Consider the following 17,667-nt stretch of genomic DNA (forward strand, 5'->3'; position numbering starts at 1 on the left):
CCCTGCTCGCACCATCCACCCAGGCCGCCTCGAAGCGGGAACTTGGCACGGCTCTCGGCGAGGCTCCCCTGCAGCACATCGCTGCCCTGGCAGCTCGCGCACCAGACCGTGCCAAACACCACGGACCGGCTGCGTTTCACCCAAACAAGACATTGGTCAGGAACCAGGGCAGCTGCGGGTGGTTCCCGCTCCTGCCCAAGCCCCGCTGCTGCGGTGGGCTCAGAGGGATCCTGCACCCTCCACACCCCTGTGTGCCACCTCACTCCATGGCTGGCCTCGCAGCACACCTCCAGGACGGGATGCTCCCAAATCCTGAGCACATCCTGTGCCAGGCTGGTGATGGCACCATGGCTCAGCTCCAGCTGCCGGGGAGAAGCCCTGCAGCACGGGCAGGGGACCAGCATCCCCCCAGCACCCCCGCACCACAGCCGGGGCTCCATTGGGCGCAGACAGGGCACACCGGGGTGCAAGGACGGGCAGAGGCAGGGCGGGATGGCACCATCCCTGGCAGACAAGCCGGGGACGCTGCCGCCTGCACCCCGTAACGCTCTGCACGAGGTCTGGCTTTCGAGCCCCTGTTCTGTGTTATTTTAAGCTGGTGCGAGCCTCCGCCTCCTTTGTTACGAGTTTATAAGGGAGACAGAAATCCTGCTCGGAATGCAACGCTCGGATACAGGAGGCCATAAATCTCAGCCTTTGTTGTGCTTGGGCCTCGCGAAATCAGTGCTTTTCCCTCTGAATATTCATCTACTCTAAAAGTGCTGACCAGTGCATCTTTCCCCAACAGCTTGCTGGGGAAGAGGCTGACGCAAGGGCCAGGGCTGGCTGTGCCACAGAAGGTGTTTCCAACCAGCATCCAGAAGAAATCCCTCGTCTCCCCCCCAGGTCACTGCCCCGCACCGGCACGGCCGATGCTGGCGGGATGGCGGCAGATGCGGGTGCCGTAAAGCCCAACTGTGAGCCGGGAGCTGCGATGGTGCGGGCATGCCCGGGGGAAGGATAAACCAGCGGAGGAGCCGGAGCAGAGGGGAGGGCTGAAAGGTGTTTGGCACCAGCGTGGCTGGAAAAGCTCTCGCCACGCCAAAGCACACACGGCTCTGGAGCTCTGCAACGTTTAATTTGCCCGATGTTGCAGAACAGAATCCAGTAATTTATGGGGCTCTGCTGGGTTCGTTTCCTCTGCTCGCTCTGGGGGTCGTGTAGCAAAACCACTGACTCTTCCCTTTTTGTGCCTGTGGGGTGAGGGGGTCCCAGGAAGGTACCCGGGCTCCCGGCACATGGGGCAGTGCCTGGGCTCAGGCACATGCCACCAGCCCTGCAGTGCCCAGGGGAACGGGGGACCCGGAGCTCCTCTCCACAGCTTTGCAGTGCAAATCCACCCGGGAAGGACTCACCTCTCCCAGCCCAGGGGCCAGCTGCCTGCCGGGGGGGCAGGAGGTTGAGCCCTGTCCCCCTCGAAAGCCCTGCGAGGGCTGGGGGGGAGCAGCTGGGGCTGCGGGGATTTTTGGTCTGAAAAAGGGTTTGAGCAGAGACGTGTCAGCAGCCCAAGACCAGGATCATCCACCTCTGCCTGGCCCCAGTGCCCGGCCCCCCGGGAATTTGTTCCCGATTCGCGCTCACTTTCACCGCAGGAAAACCCGGGAAGAGCAAGTCCCAGATTCCAGATCTCCCTACGTTAAAGACACGGGAGGAAAACAGACACGAAGTGACCTTTCCGCAGAAGAAGGTGCAGCTCCCTTGGCCGCAGGCGCTGGCTGGCTCTGCCTTCGTCCCGCCTGGGACACCCCACCAGCCTCCTCCTCTCCCTCCCCCTCGAGCAGGGGCTGCTGGGCAGGAGCATCCCGAGGGAGCTGCTGGGATCAGACACGGGGTCAGTGCTCCGAGGGAGCGGGTAAGCAACGGGGACAGCTTGCTGCGAGCTCACTCAGCCCCAGGGCTGGATTCCCACCATGGCCCTGGGCACCAACCACTGCTCCCCGTGTTAATTATTGTTAATGATCATAAAACCAGCAGAGAACAGGCCCCCTCAGGCTCCCGCGCCTTGGCCGGGTGATGCGCAGCTCCTGACACCTTGGTGAAGCTGCCGAGGCCGCGGAGCTGAGCAGCTTGTCTGGATTCTTGGGTCACCCGGAGGAAACACGTTGTGTTTGAGCCCACGTCACAGGATGGCAGCGGTGGGCGAGCTTCAGACGGCTGCAGGGCTGGGAGGACGCCTGACCTGGGCAGACGGACCCGTCCCCGGCCAGGAGGCATCTCTTGGGCAGCGCAGGATGCTCAAGGGCTGCCGGACCTTTGGGACAAAGCTGTTCCCCGGGCTGGTTGAGCCCAGCTGGCAAAGCAGCCACCCAAGGAGCTGTTATTTCATTCTTTCACCTCAAACTTCCCTAGGCAGCTGCTAAACACTGCCAGGAAGAGTTCAGCCAGGTTCAGAAGTTGGAGCAGTCACAGGCCTGGAACACCAGGCAGGAGAAGATGACTTCCCTCATTATCCTGTATTATGTTGTATAAGATGTTCTCCTAGGATGTACTTAAGGACTATCGGAGTGGCAGTCTTTCAAGGGAACATTACCCATTTGCAGGAAATTAAGGGTATTATCTCAGTAATTTTCTGCCTACCTCTTGCACCCAGACCGGAAAAGCCCCTGACAACTTGAAATTCAACTCCAAATTCTCCAAACACCCTGAAAACTTTCCAGGCTGCCAGAATCACGCGGTGCTTGCCCCCCAGCCAGGCCTGCCATCGCGCCGTGCAGCAGAGCCCAGCAGCAGGAAGGGATCCCACCCGAGGTGGGGGTGCAGAGGGGCTCGGGGTTGATGTGGGCCCCCCAGGTGCCCGCTGGGCTCTCCCCAAGGCTGCTCCCCCCTTTCTGCAAGCCTGGCAGAGCCTGCAGACCTGCCTGGAAATGCTCCTCAGCCTGCAGCAGCCCACCCCCCGGACTGGGGCAGCCCCAGTGAGCCCTCCCTGTGCTCCCAGTGTGCATGGGCAGGATGGAGCCATTTCTCTCTCTCCCTCCTCTCTGGGGGCAGGAGCAGCGGGGTGCAGCTCTCCCTTTGCTGGGTGACCTGGCCCGTGAGCTGTCAGTGATTTGCATGTTGTCACCGCTGCCTCCCGAGACCACCGTGCTCTGAGCAGGACCCCTGGTATGGCAGGGGGTGGGGGGGGTCTCCTGTGGCTCCCAGGCTGGGAGCACCTCAGGATGCCGTAGAATCATAGAATGGTTTTTGGAAGGGACCTTGAAGATCATCTAATTCCAACCCCCCTGCTGTGGGCAGAGCCACCCCCACCCCAGGGAGCCCTGTGCTGGGGAGGGGCTGCTGGGTCCCTTTAAAGCCGGGGCAGGAGAAGGGCTCCCACCCTGCAGCCGCCTCCTCGCAGTCCCCAGAGCATCCCGGGCACCACCGGTAAGTGCTCCCAGCTCTGGGGCTGTGCTCTTATTTGTTGTTATTGTCGTTCTCTAGGGAATGGTTAATTTTCTGCATAACTGAGGCTGTGAAATGGGCTGAGAGGGATCATCCCCCTGCAGCTGCTCACTCCTGCCTCTGCCCAAGCAGCTCAGCTGCTGGCAGCGGGGGTTTCCCTGGAAATGCTGCTGGTGAGCTGCTGCTGGTAACTCCCCTTCCTGCTGCTGAGACCCCCATGCTCGGCCTGTGCCTTTCCAGAGGGCTGCGGGCACGTGCTTTCACCCAAACCCTTGTTCCTGGAGTCGGGTGTTCAGACACCTCCGATAACGCTGCTCTAGTGACTCCCCTCCCTGTAGCTTTTCCAAGCCTGTCCATGTTGGATTGTTTACCCTGAGAAGCTGATGGCCTGATCCTGCTCAGCTGCTAGTGCTGCTGGAAAACCGGTCTGTGTTGGGTCCAGCGTTAAGGCAGGGGAAGGATGAGCCCGGCTCTGGGTGGGATGTGGCACTGAGCAGGGGAAGGACGAGCCCGGCTCTGCAGCGCACACAGCCCCGTGGTTCATTTGGCGTCTGTTGGCTGGAGCTGGTCTGGACGCAAGGCCGGGGTCTGAGCTTTGAAGCTGCTGCTGCAGGCGTGGGGAAAACAGAAACCTTTGAAGTCTGGTTGGTGCTGAAAACGCTTCATTACGCTGCACTAATGAATGGCTGATTCTGGGAATTTGAAATTCCTCAGCTGTGATGGTGCCTTCAGACGGGCTCTGTGAGGGCATTTCTGGGTAACGCTCCCTCCTCCAGCCCTTGATTGCCCCTGGAAATACAAACAATTCCTCAACCAAGCTTCGCCTCCCCTGACACAGGCGTTGGCTTGTTATTGTGGGGTCGCATGTGAGGACCAGACGCTCCATGTGCTGCCCTGTTGTGGCAGGGCTGCTGCCAGCTCTTTAAAACGAGAAAAGGTTTGCAACGCGTCTTGTATACGTGGCTTTGATGTGTTGCTTGGGGAGCTGGAGCCCCACAGGGCTGTTGCTGGGTGCGAGCTGGAGGAGAGACCTGCACACACACTGCCCTCTGCCCAGGCCGGCTCTGGCAGCCCCGGGGCACTGGGGAGCCGCAGGAGCGGCGTGCGGGATCTCGGGGCGACAGGAGCCCAACTTGCAGGGTCCGAGTGTTTTAACGTTGTCGCTTGTGCTGGAGGCGGGATCCTGGTGTAAATCCGCAGGGTCCGCAGCCAGCACCGTGAGCACCCACGGTGAGGGTCCGCGGGCCGGGCAGGGATGGAGCGGGGCACCCGCTGCTCGGGAGCCGGTGGGATGTTCCCGACAAGGCGGTTTCAGCTCCGAGCAGCCCGTTCCGGGGCTGTTCGGTGCAAGAGGCGGCCGGTGCTGCTATCTACCGGCGGGCGGCGGCGCCGGCCGGGGCCGAGCCCTCCCCACGCGTGAGGAGCAGCGCGGCAGAGCTGGAAAAGCTGCCGATAGCGATGGGATTGATGGTTGTATCCGCTGGTGCGGGAACAGGGATCGATTCCCTCCGAGCCATTAGCATTAGCTAAGCGGTCTGTCCGACCCAGAGGGCTCTCCAGCTGCAGTTATCTACGCTGTTTCCAAACGACTTGGGGGGCTCCAGCCCTGGCTCTGCAGCAGGGACCCTCTCGTTAGTGGTACCCACTTTTCTGCTTCTCTCAAAGCTGCGTGTGTAGCACCGTGAAATCACACGCAACTCACTCCGGCTGCGGAACCGACACGGCACCTTCAGTAACGAAGCTCCGCAACGCACGGCTTGGCTGGAGTCGTCTCAGTCCCCACAGCAACAACTCACTCAAGCTTATTCCACTGCCACTTCCTTCCTCTGCACTCCAAGGAACCCCAGGCACAGTTACACCGAGCTTGCTCACCTTATCAGGCTTTCCTCCTCTCTGCAACACTCTTGCTTCGATACAATTAGTGAACTGGGCTGGCTCTGTGAGCCGTTCGTGTGCTTTAAAACAGGGAGGCTTTTCCCTTGCACAGCTCTTCCCACTTACCTTGAATTGAGGAATTCCGCCCCGCTATTGACATGCCTCAGCCATCACACAGGAATTACTGGCATTCCTTCACTCCCGCACGCTAATCTCGGCACTCGGCACTCGACACCAGTGAGACCAGAACAGCGTTTGTACTCGGCTCCTGAGGAGGTGAAACGCTTTCCCAGACGAAGTGTTAGGACACAGGTCTGCTCAAGGAACAGCAACTGGCAGCGTCATCACAGAGACAAGACTTCTCCTAGACAGACAAGTAGCCAAAGGCCGCTCTAAGTCAGCGAGCTAACGGCTACCAGCAGCATCTCATCCGTGCAGCACACGAGCAGGAGTGACACTTGGGCGATGGGGTTATTTTATTGAAATAACATTTGTTCTCCTTTATTAACCACCATTAAATACAAATACCAGCATTGCATACTGGCTGTACTGGCAAGGCAGGGGCGCAGGGACGGAACTAAGCACACAGGACCACGGGAACTGTCTCCTGCCAGTTGTTTCTGCGTTGCTAGTAAGAGCCCGAGTGCTGATAACACCCGACCTTGAGACGACTGCCTTTCTGAGTCAGACTGCTCCAAAGGCTGTCTGACCTCTAGAAAAGCCATTTCATTCTGCTTAGCACCAAGTCTAACTTTAATTTTACAGTAAGTATAAATATACATATTTAAAATCCATAATGTAAGTTCTGAACATTTACATAGGACAAAGTAAAAAAAATTAACAACTGCTAAAACCAGCTTTTCAGTATCCTCCTATCAAGTCTACCAAAAAAACAGTCAACACTGGAGTGTGTGAAGAATCATTTCGTACAGCACAGTAAGTCTGAGAGCACTTGCTGACTTCTTCTGAGCCTGGTAAGGTTTAACCAAGTCCTACATCGGAATTAGGAAATACGTGTGGGTCCCAGGTTGCTACCTCACATGATCCAGTGGGATCCTAAAAGTGCAAGCCTCTGCCTTCTGAAACAGCATCCGATGAGTGGAAACGCTCACACAGTGGAAGCTGTCCTCTTCGCTGCTCTGCTCTTGCCCAGCAAGTTCTTAAGCCTTTCTGAACAGTTAAGTCCAACCACGCCGCTGAGGAGTGCTGCTCGTCCCACTGCTGCGAGCAGGAGAATAATCTCCTCGGTACAAACGTGACAGTTCAGCACAACGGCTACACGGGCCATTCTGGTTACTGGGATCACTAGGATCGAGAGCTTGAGCTTGTAAAGCTGTGGCAGCAGGGCAAGCTGCAAGCCCTGGATATGTGGGTATGTTCCTGCAGAGGATTTCAGTGCAGAACAGGCTTTACTGGACTTCCAGCCTAGCTCATTCTGCGCCCCAGCCTTTATGACAACGAAAAATCGCCTTTCCTAAGGTTTAGGAGCACAAACACCTGCTTGGTAACAACATGGGCAGTAGCATAGCTACTAACATATGCACAACATAAGCTACAACAGTGGGGATGGGGATCCAGCAGGAAGGAGAGGCCGGTGCCACGCAGGCAGCCCTAGCATGGCCAAGTTGCTAACAAGCTTGGAACAGACGGAGAGGGCCCTGAGGGCTACAGACACCTTGGTGTGCAAAGCAGCCTCCTGGAAAATCACTCTTCCCTTTTAAAGAGGTGCAGAGACGAAAGCTCTTCTCTCCCACAGTTAGACAGTCCTTGCTGGCTCCAGGCTAGGCTCCATTGGCACCAGCCTTGCTGCTCTGAGATGCTCCCAGTTTAGCCTAAGCGTAGGAGAAAGCTGCAGATTTTAGGCAGTACCAATACAAATGCTTCTTAAAATTCAAAACCTTTTTTGAAGAAGGTATATTCCCATTTCCTATAGGAAGCTGCTCTGGAGAATAACAGTTGACTAAGATCAAAGTTCTTCAGGGTAAAGGCGCATTCCCCTGTGGGTAAAAGTCAGTCCAGACTCCCAGACTTGCCTTAAGTGGGGATTGAGATGTATACATAATAAATCAAATATTCACAGAAAGAAAATGGGCAACAGAAAAGGGAAGTCACCATAGAAATAATTCTACAGATACAAAATGGCACTTAACACCATGGTGGTTCTGACTGAAGGCTGGTCTACCCTGGTGGTCTGAGGCAGATTATCAAGGAGAGCACAAAGAAAGGACGTTTGTAACTCCCCACAGTGCTCCACGACCTTCCCCAGTCTGACTGCAGGCTCTCAGTCACGTGGAATTTTTGTAAGTAACAACGCAGTTTTCATCCATCATTTCTTCAGTCACTCCTTGAACTTAACATTCACAACATCTTACAGTCAAACTGTGGAAATTCGTGCTCCAAGTTGTGTGAGGAACAATCTCCTTTGGAAAGTCTATGAATTTTGAAAAGCTTACCTCTCGTGGGGGAGCCTTAACTGACACTTCTGAGACCGGCAATTTCTCTGTTGGCTGAGATACAAATTCTTCATTCTTTAAGGAAAAAACAGCTTTAAGTCACAGAACCCCCTCAGAAAATGCATGTTTGTGACAGCTGTACATCAGCATTTGCATCATTTCCCCTACACAATTTAAGAGAGCTATTTGGCCACAATTCCAGCTGTGCACACAATCTTCTCCTTTGATTTCTGTTGCTACTTTTATCAGTGTGGTTTAATCTAAGGAATTCACTTCAGCCTTATGCTGAGAACCACATGCTCTGGCTTTCTTAATCTAGATATTTTGGCTGTTTTCGTCCTGGACAACTCAGCCCAAGTTCACTAGAAGAGCTGAAAACAAGTCACCTTTAACTGGCCTCTCTGAGCTAACCGTACCTGGACTGAAGTCTCTGTATTTATCTGAATAAAGCAGCTTAGAAGATCGTGAGTGCTCCTCTGCTGGAAGCCAGTAAGAGGGTGTTGAATAACCAGCTGTTCCCAGCAACAAGACGTGCCACAGCACAGCAGATCTCTGTACCCTTTCATCACCTCCCAAGTCAGAGTGTGCAACCGTGAGGCTCTCGGGCAAAAACACGTACACAATGCAAGAACAGACATTGCTGCTGTGCAATGGTGTCAAACACTGGCTTTGTCTGGCTTTGGAAAGCTTTGCTTACATGCCCTTCCCAAAGGTTACAGCAATACACACTCATCTTCCTACTTGTAAACTGCTATTTTCTAACCTTTCTTCCCTGTACAGAGGGTGCAGGATCCACTAGGGCCTCTCGACCTTCAGGAAGAGCTGTCAGGATTTCAGCAGTTTCACCTATCTACAGAAGAACATATAGTTCAGTACAGTTATAACTTCAGTCCACTTGGAGGATCAAAGAACAAGATCCATGTCGCTGCGCTTCGTTTTTATAATGTGTAATGGTTAAACAATTAACCTGAAAGTTTTATTCAAACAACTCACCTTATTTTGTGGAACCGGAACAGATTGTGGCTTTACATCTATTAGGTACAAGGCCCGGGAAAGCAGGAGCAGAGAAGGTGGAACATTCTCTTTTAAATGCAAATCCAGCCACTGTCAGAACAAAACAGAAGGAAAAGTTATTTCGTATCGGCTCCATGTCAGTACTAATTTATATAGCACTCTTGGTCCTTAAAGATCTTAAAGCTGTTTTGAGTGTAGCTCCTCCAGTTTTAAGCAACCACAATGAGAAGAAATAGTTTTGAAGAGTTAAGAATACCATATGGAATCCACACTGGAGAGGAAGTTCCCAGCTACTAGTGAGGTACCAACACCGCCACTGACAAACGGCCAACAGTGAACACCAAGTACTTTGAATTGTCCACAGCTTATCTGAAATAACCTACAGCAGCTATCTGTAACCTGTCTGAATGCTTATAAAAATGGCTAGTGTTGGCTCTACTACAAGTCTTGGCTACTTCAAAAGCTTCAGACATATTCTGCACCTCTGCTTCACCTTGCTTAGTCTAGCTGGTCGTGATACTGCTTGGTTTTCTCTTTAGTCTAAGACATAATCTGCATATTTCATGCCTTAAAGCTCCGCTATGGAGGTGAGGATCTATCTAAAAACACTTGCACAAATTCTGAGTGAAACTGTGCCTGGTCTGTCTGCACACTGCTCTGTCCCAGGAGAAGCCTTGCCAAAGAAGAGCCGAGCACAGCGTACTTGCCTGTCTGAGCTGCTCCTTTAGCTGCTCCTCCGACAGACCCAGCGATCGCATTCCTCTGGCTCTGCACGCGCTCTGCAGTTCGGACACGCTTAGGCCACTGACTCCCTCCTTGGCAATCATCTGAAATGAAAAGGAATGTTCCCATGTGGGCACAGAGTAAGGCAAAACTCTGAGGTACTCGATGAGCTTGAGCCCAAAGAAATGCCTGTTTAGGTAAATGTGCATCGAGTCACATGAACACCAAGATGAGACAGAACTATCTTTGTAGATAATTCACTCTGTCCTTGAAAGCTGATTTTCCTCCAGGCACTGAGAACTTCACTTCTACACATGAACCTATAGGTCTGAGGAATTCGCTCAAAGACGGGTACCCTGAGAACTGTCAAGATTGCAGGCTTTCAAGCCAAACCTGTGGTTAGTTGCATATGCCTTCCTCTTACTAGCAAGAAGTCTTCCGGCCTTTCCTCTATGTCGTAACAGGATTCTTAACAGCATTTCAAATTACAATTCCAACGCAATCATGAAACGTAGGCTGGAAGGGACTTCTGGAGGTCCTTAGTCCAACCTTCTGTTCAAAAGAGGGACAACTTCAAAGTTTCTTTACATTGCTCAGGCTTTTCCATTTATGCTTCCCTAGGGATGGGGATTTCACCACCTCCAGACAACCTGTTCCACTGTTTACCCACTTGCTGATTGTTATTTTCTTTCTTATCAAGTTGGAATTTCCCTTGCTGCACCTTATGGTCACTACCTGTTGTCCTTTCACTATGCACCTGTGCTCCATTTTCTAAATAACCCCATTAGGCAGCTGAAAAGAGCAAGCAGGTTCTCCCTTGGCCTCCTCCAGGCTAAATAAATCCAGCCACTTTATAAACTAATACAAACTCATACTGAATTCAGTTGGTTAAAATCTGGTGTTTCCAAACAATATTTACTCCAGAATTGGAACCTCCCTTTTTCACAAGTTAGTATGGCTCCAGAATAAAAACCTAAGGGTGTTCTAAACAGTGACAGTATTCGCAGTGCCACACTCGTTAGGGTTCACCAAAGGCAGCAAGAGCACAGGAAGATGAACTCCTATTCTGCTTTTTTTCTGGAATCTCTCATGGGGAGAATCCCACTCCCATCCACATTAAAGTTCGCAGCTGAGGATGGGTGTGGGCAGCGCCACACGCCTGTGTGAAGCAGGCGGCCTGTGATTCCGAGGGCGGAACGTGAGATTGCGGAAAATCTCCGCAATTTGCTTTCCAGCAGAGCAGCGCCGCTGTGCTGTTTGAAACTCACTTCATCGTCTGTCCTGATAGTCCTGAGTCTCAGCAGAAGTTGAAAGCGGAGCAGATTGTTGGTGCCAATGGGCTGCAGCTCAAGCAGTTTGCAGAGAGCGACCAACTGCGGCCGTTCCAAGTGCTCCAGGGTCAGCTCATCCTCGAACAGCTTGGAGAAGCGCACGATCTCTTGGGTACTGGGCTGATGGCCCGTGTGACGAATCTAAACAGAGCAGAGGCATCAGGGCCACAAGCCTAACGGAAACAGAACCACCCTTTGTGAATCTTCTTCTCCCCTCTAAGGAGAAGCCCGTCCTGTTCCTCAAGGGGGCATTCCTGCCCCTCAATGGAAACAGAACGATACAGTTCAAAGGCCAAAGTGAAACTGTTTTCCAGCGGCAGCTTGAAGGATTTCACAGGGTAAAACTTTCACTGTTGTTCCAAGATGGATCCAGGCAACAGTAACTCCTGACAGGACAGCTTGGTGCTGTCAAACCTCTCCGCAGCCTTTGTACAAAAGCCACACTCTGTCCAGAACGGCGGCACCACCGCTGCCATCCCCAGCACGGCCCGTACCTGGTGCACGTAGGAAGAGAATTGTTTCCCTTGTCCCGTGTCTGCTTTGTTCCTTTTGGCCATCTCTGCAATGGTCTCCCGCAGGAACTTTGCTAACTCCAGCTTTGCATTTAATTTCTTTTTCTGCTTTTCTTCCTTCATTTAGGAAACAAAACATAATTAGAAATCCCACTTAAGTATCAGCAGAGAGGGGATTCTGGGAAAGAGATGAAATAAGACTTTGGTACTGAAAGTTACAGTAGAAAAGGAAATTGTTGTGTGCTTTCCTATTGATCACTGTGCACAGCACAGTCTCCAGATTCTGCTGTCCTGCCTCAAAATAAGCTAGGAACGTCTGACTTAGACACGTGTGCGAGGCCGACACTCACTTCCAGCAGCAGGCAGGAAACAACAGCTCCTTACACAGCTGGACAGATGTTCTACTGAGCTGGAGCACACAGTCTGCATCTTCAGAAAGGACACAAACCTTTTTGGACTCAGTCTCAAACGTCGAGGGCAGCATTTCAGGAAAGAGTTTCAAGAACACAGGTAACAGAAACTCCATGAAGGGGACAATGACAAACACCAGGAAAGGAACCAGCCGGAAGAGATCCGCGCAAGTTCTCAGCAACTGTACGGAGAAGAGCACAGAAGAAATTATTATTCAACCAGACAAAAAAAACACGTGTTCCAAAGAGGTGTGGAAGCTGAGTGGTTAGAGCAAGCCTCTTCATGTATCCTTCCAGCAAGGCAGTCTGGCACTTACCCTCCGCCTCTCCCTCCGAGTGAGGACCTGCCCGTGTAACAGCCTCCACACCATCCTGGCAGCCACTGTGGTGTCAATCCAGAGCAAGTGGAACCCATTGTAATAGTGTCTCAGTTCATCCACCATTTTTTGGCGTAAAGACTTGTTTCCCACGGGAGTCTCTGCAACTGGTTTTGCTGGAGCTTTAGCCGGCTTGGTGCCCTGGTTTGCAGCACTCTGGCGGGGCGGAGGTTCATCGCGGAGCTCCTGGCGCAGGCGGGCGGAGGTGTGAAGCGCTCGCAGAGCCTTGGCTGGCGAGTGAGGCAGGCCAGTGGCCCAGCGCATGCAGTGTGGCCATGACGGGCGTGCAGAGTCTCTCAGGCAAGTCCAGCTCGAGTGAGAACTCACCAGTTGGACAAAAGCGACTGCTGGAGAGCACGGAGGACTGGAGTGCACAAGGAGATGGGAGCCTCTGAAACTGGAGAGGGATTTAAGCAAGTGACAGCGCATTGTGGCTGCGGTACCCGAGCGTTACACACAAATTAAGGCTCTTAGTGCCAAATTAGTCTGGTGGCTGCCTCAGTATCCGAGATTCCCGTAACATACTGAGAACTTGTCCCACCTAAACAGCTTTTCTCCTGGGAGAGAACAACTCGGGACTTCAGCCCGCCTCGAGGCAGCCCTTCTACCAGCTGCGTTGGCTGGAATTTGCCAGTTGCAAGCAAAGAAAAGCCAAAGCCCCTTCTCCTCTCCCCGGGCGCTCGGAGCAGAGTTCTCCGCGCTTCCCGCCCCAGCCGGGGAAGGCAGGAGGGCGGCGAGCGGCCGGACAGCTCGGTCTGCAATTTATACCCGAGCTGCGAGCTCGCAGCCCGCCGCGCGTCACCGCGGCTCCCGGAACCCCTCGGCTTTGGGCGAATCCCACCCTGCGCTCCCCGTGCCCGGCCGAGCGACCTTCTGCTGGCGCCTGCAGAAGCGCTCCGGCTCGACGCGCGGGTGCCACACCGAACCCGCACACCCGCGACCGCCACAGCAGCCCCGGCCGCCTCCCCTCACCGCCCGATCGCGGTGCCGGGGCCCCTCCGTGCCCCTGCGGTGTGCCGATCCCCGGCGCTTCGGCCGCAGCCCGGTACGAGGCACGACCGGAACGCGCCCCAAAAACCGGCCCGCGTCTTACCGGGCCCCGGCGATGGCCCGGAGCGCGTGACGGCTGCGGGCGGCCATGGTGCCCGGAGCGCTGGGCTCAGCTGGCGGCGGGCAGCGGACGGACCCTCATCGCCACCGGGAGCGCCGGCGGGCCCCGGCACAGCACCGGCCCACCGCTGCCGGGGGCCGAGGGGAGGCGGGAGCGGCGGCCGCTGCTCACCGGGGCCGGCACCCGCGGGGCCGCGCTGCCCCCTCGGCCGCGCTGCTCCCTCCGCCGCCCCGGTCCTCCCCGGCTGTCCCATCGCACCCCGCCCGCGGCGCTCTAGCCCGGCGAGCGGCGCTCTATGGTTCCCTCGCCATCACGCCATCGCGTGGCGTCACAGCCCCTTCGGCGGGAGCCAATCAGAAAGCAGGACTGCGGCCTCGCCGGAAGCCACCCAATGGGAGCAGGGCAGGGCGGGGCTTGACCTGAGGAGCCCTCAGGGCGGGCCGCTCATTGGCTGCGAGGACGGCGGTGGTGACGTGCGAGAGGGCGGGCCCGGGACGGTGATGTCACGGGCCGGTGCGTGACGCCATCGCGGGGCGCAGGGGCTGCGCGTGACGTAAGGGAGAGCGAGGGGAGGGCGCGCTCGGGATCGGCCTGGGCAGGTGGGAGCCCCGCGGCAGAGACCCGGGCTGCCCCGGGGCCTGCGGCGGGCGGCGGGGCCTGCGGGGGCACTGAGGCCGCGGGGGGCCTGGGGGGCCAGGGGGGGTCGAGGGGAGCTGGGGGGCCGGGGGGGGGTCTGGGGGCACATCTTCACCTGCGCCTGTCTGTTCCCGTTCCTTCAGCACCCAGAAAGCCGGAGGGAAACCGGGAGCCATGCACGGAGATGGGCCCCGCGGCGGAAGGGACCCCCCAGCCCTGCCCTGCGCGCCGGCTGCGTCCCGCGAAGCCTCGGCTCGCGTCCTGGCGGAAGGTAAGAGCTCGGTGAGCTGCGATTCGCAGGGTAGCGCTTGATCTGCGGCCACGCTGGGTGTCTCCTGGGGCATTTATAGGGTTTTCAAAGGGGCAAACGCCGTCAGGTGCTCAGCAGCCCGCAATAGCTAGCCCACGCTATCCCGCAAAACATTGGTTGTATCCCTTTATTTTTTTGTACGGAACAAAACTTCGCTTTCCCATGAAAGGTTCCCGTTTAAGTGGTTGCAGTTTGTGTCTATAGATAGAGCAGAACGTATTCTGAGCAGCTGCCTGTACGATGGGGCGTGTAAGAGTCGGGTCTCCCTTGTGTGTGCTACCGCCTGAGAACAGCTTCGCACGGAACTAGGTGTCAGAAGAAGGTTTCAAGCCCTGACATGTTTGAGACAAATACTGTGGGTCTGCTGATCCGATGAAACACGCAGGCAGCTGGAGAAACGTTCTCAGTAGGTGACAGGAGACTCGGTCTCTTGAAACGTCTTCCGTGTTTGAGAGACTCGTGGGGAAGAAACATTTTATTGCCAACAATGGAAAGGGTTTGAAACCCTTTGGCAACTTCACTAACGGGTGCGTAAACAGATGAACAATGTTTTAGAATGTAGAAAATAAAATTGGGAAAGATGAGTAAGAAATGGGACAGAAAGCTCCTGAGGTCTGCCACCAGAGCTCCACTGGTTGGAAAGCACGTTTCCCGTAAAGGGCTCGTCTCCAAGTCCTTTAAATTCTGAAAAAAAAAAACCAAAACCCACCCCATCATTTATCCAAGTACTTTTTTACTGTCGAAAGCATTTCTGTGTCCTTAATGCAGACCATGTAACAGCACAATTTGGTTCCCGCGTGCTTTATTCTGCCAGAGTCGGTTCTGCTAAACCACGGCTCCCGGGATGGCAGAAGAGGGTTTTGTTGTTTTTTTTTTTTCCCTCGGGAGAGGCTCTTGCTTGAGGAAGTGACAGAATCGGAAATTAAAACTAGATGAGCAGGCAAACACCAACTCCTGTCCTCTCAACCCAGCTCGCGAATGTGCCCTTGGTTGATCACACTGTAGCGGGAGAGCTGAGGTACTGCCCTGGCACTCCAGCTTTCGGGAGCTGGGAACCACTGGTTTTGTCTCCTCAGAGACGTATTTCAGAGAGAATTTGTGCAGCAGCTTGGAGACAGTGCAGACCAGAGCCTGTTGGATGGGCTTGTCTACCTTCTAGTTTTCATGGGGTTCAAAACTGTGAATTAAACATATTTGGCTGCTGTTTCCAAGAGTTCCTCCTGCTTAAATGGGGCCAGGCACTCCTGTGCTCGAGCTGCCGGGCAGAGGCCCTGGGCAACGCCGCCCCTCCTTGTCGGGCACAGCAGCGGGCACGGAGCGTTTGTCCAGGAGTGGGCACCACCACGGTTCCGCACTGCTCTGAAACACGCAGGCAGCGCCGTTGGGGCAGCGCCTCTGGAAGCAATTAGCACCCTGCCCAGAGTTCTTCGGGAGAGCAGCACCTCTTCGGTGGTTCCAGAGTGTTGTTTTCTCTGCCTACGTCTGCGGGGTGGTCACAAAGCGCTCGAGCGCGTGGCATGTGAGGAATGCCGGGCTCGGGAATGATGGAGCTGCGGCCGCTCGCTGCCTGAACCATGTGCCGTGATCTCCTGGAGCTGGAAACGTGGAGGCTGGTGGAGAAATCCCAGTGCTGGCCGCGCAGCAGAAGTGCCTGTCTGAGGCTGGGGTCATGCACCCGCAGGCTGGTCAGCGCAGGCTGCGCGGCGATCCCGGGAAGGGCCACTATTAACGGATTGTGTGTTCTGGTAGCTGCTGGTGTCTTGCCCGGGGCAGGCAAAATGGCGCATTGTGCTTCCCTGAATGGACCATCCAGCCTTCCTCGGGCTGGGAAAGGTGAAGCTGCTGTCATGGCACTTCCCCCACCCGCCTTCAGCTTTAGCTCTGCCTGTAGTTTCCCAACCAACAGACCATTTCCAGTAAAAGCTCTCAAGGGCAGGAAAAAGCAGTGTGAAAGAAAACTGAACAGGAGAAAAACAGAGGAGGAACTGTAACTCCTGTCAGAGCACTGAGTTGTCAAAAGCGATCAGAAAGAGAATATATTCTCAGCTGCAGGAACATCAGGACTCCCCCTATATTAATATTAACCTTAATATTAGTGCTTAATATTGGGCATTTAGCATTTGCAGCAGTGAGGAGAAGAGGGAGAGAAAGCCGTTCCTAGGTGACCTCCATTTTGGTGCCCTGTTGTGTCTGCGGAGGAGAATCGCTTTGTACACGGACTTTATTACAGCGATTCCCGCCCCCCGCAGAGAGGGAAAGCGCCTCTGCTGCCTGGGCAGTGGGAAACGCTGGGATTTGGAAATCACTGCTCAGTCTGCGCTCGGGGACTCGGAAAGCTCGCATCTCTTCAGCTTCCTCTTCGCGTTGGGTCTCGCTCTGCCCAATTCTTGGTTCGTTATCGGGCCGTTTGGCTTCTGGTAACATCGGGCATCTTATCCTCCCGTCTTGTTTACTTCCCACTCTCTTGTGCTTTTCTTGCTTTCCATTTTCCTTTTTTTTTTCCTTGCCCGTTAATGCTTTTGCTGCAGGAAAGATTTATTGTGTGCACTTCAGTTGTGTTTCCTCCACAAAGGAACGACTCGAGGGAAGGAGAAGGAGGCGGGGAAGGAATTGCAAACGTCTTGGTGCAGAATCCTGCAGCCAAACCAGGATTAGGGACTGCTGAGAAAACACCGACAGCGTTTTCCTTCTGGATCCAGCCCGGACTCCAGACGCCAGGAGCCAGAGCCAGGCTTCGCCGGGCACGGCACAATCCCTTCCGCAGAGTTCGGTTTTCCCAGGCCTCGTGCCGCACGGCCGCCGTTCACGGCACGCGGCACGTCCCGTCTGTGCCGTGTTTCCCAACAGCGGTGCCGCCGCACGGCCGGTTTGGCGGGGTTGGTACCACCTCGGCACGTGCAGGGCTGCGCAGGAACACGTGCCCGTGCCCAGTGCCCAGCGCTCGGTGCCCGCCGGCGTCTCCGTTGCTCAGCCCGCGGCCGTCATCGCAGCGGGGCCGGCCGGGGCCGCGGCACCGCCGGCCTCTCGCCGCCATACTCCGCGGGTGGACACGCCGTGCGCTTCGGTAGCAGGTGCCGCGCTGCGCGTCTCCTCGAAGCCGCCGTGGCGAGGGGGTGTGCAGAGCCGGAGCTCCGAGCGCCCGGTCCCGTCCCGGCGGCTGGATTGCCGAGGTACCGGGGCGCCCAGCGCGGGTTTCACTGGACGCGCCGTTACTCCAGGCACGGCGATACCGCGGCGGCGCCCGCCCGGCCCGGCTCCCGCCGGACTACATCCCCCGTCGTGCCTCGCGGCGGGCCGGCGGCCAATGGGGCGCGGGGGGGGCGGTGGCGGCGCGTGCGCGCGCGCCTGCGCGCTGCGCGGCGGCGGCGGGGGGGGCGGAGGCGGAGGGCGCGTAAGCGGGGCCGGGACCCGGCAGCGCGGCACGGAGCGCCGCCTTCCCCCGCCGCCAGCGGTCGCCCGCGCCCGCCCGCGCCCCGCCGAGCGCCTCCCCTTGGC

The 17,667-nt window shown here is 55.9% G+C and overlaps 1 protein-coding gene across 4 annotated transcripts; it reads right to left on the reverse strand.

The window, feature by feature from the left end:
- Positions 1–6,537: 6,537 nt before the first annotated feature.
- Positions 6,538–12,727, reverse strand: LETM2 (leucine zipper and EF-hand containing transmembrane protein 2). 4 transcript variants are annotated; one of them, XM_086628047.1, is made up of 9 exons: positions 12,056–12,727; positions 11,777–11,920; positions 11,311–11,445; positions 10,754–10,957; positions 9,470–9,589; positions 8,742–8,852; positions 8,512–8,598; positions 7,749–7,823; positions 6,538–7,144 (listed from the first exon to the last, which is right to left on the reverse strand). In XM_086628047.1, exons 1-9 carry the CDS (start codon positions 12,542–12,544, stop codon positions 7,052–7,054), a joined length of 1,458 nt encoding a protein of 485 aa, XP_086484173.1. In that variant the 5' UTR covers positions 12,545–12,727; the 3' UTR covers positions 6,538–7,051. The 4 variants fall into 4 exon arrangements, with proteins under 4 accessions (XP_086484173.1, XP_009976029.2, XP_086484174.1 ...); XM_009977727.2 differs by having other exon boundaries at positions 7,032–7,127; XM_086628048.1 differs by having other exon boundaries at positions 7,032–7,127; positions 8,512–8,594; positions 8,738–8,852.
- Positions 12,728–17,667: the final 4,940 nt, after the last annotated feature.

This window comes from Tauraco erythrolophus, chromosome 29 (genome assembly GCF_009769465.1).
Source record: "Tauraco erythrolophus isolate bTauEry1 chromosome 29, bTauEry1.pri, whole genome shotgun sequence".
Lineage (NCBI taxonomy): Eukaryota > Metazoa > Chordata > Aves > Musophagiformes > Musophagidae > Tauraco > Tauraco erythrolophus.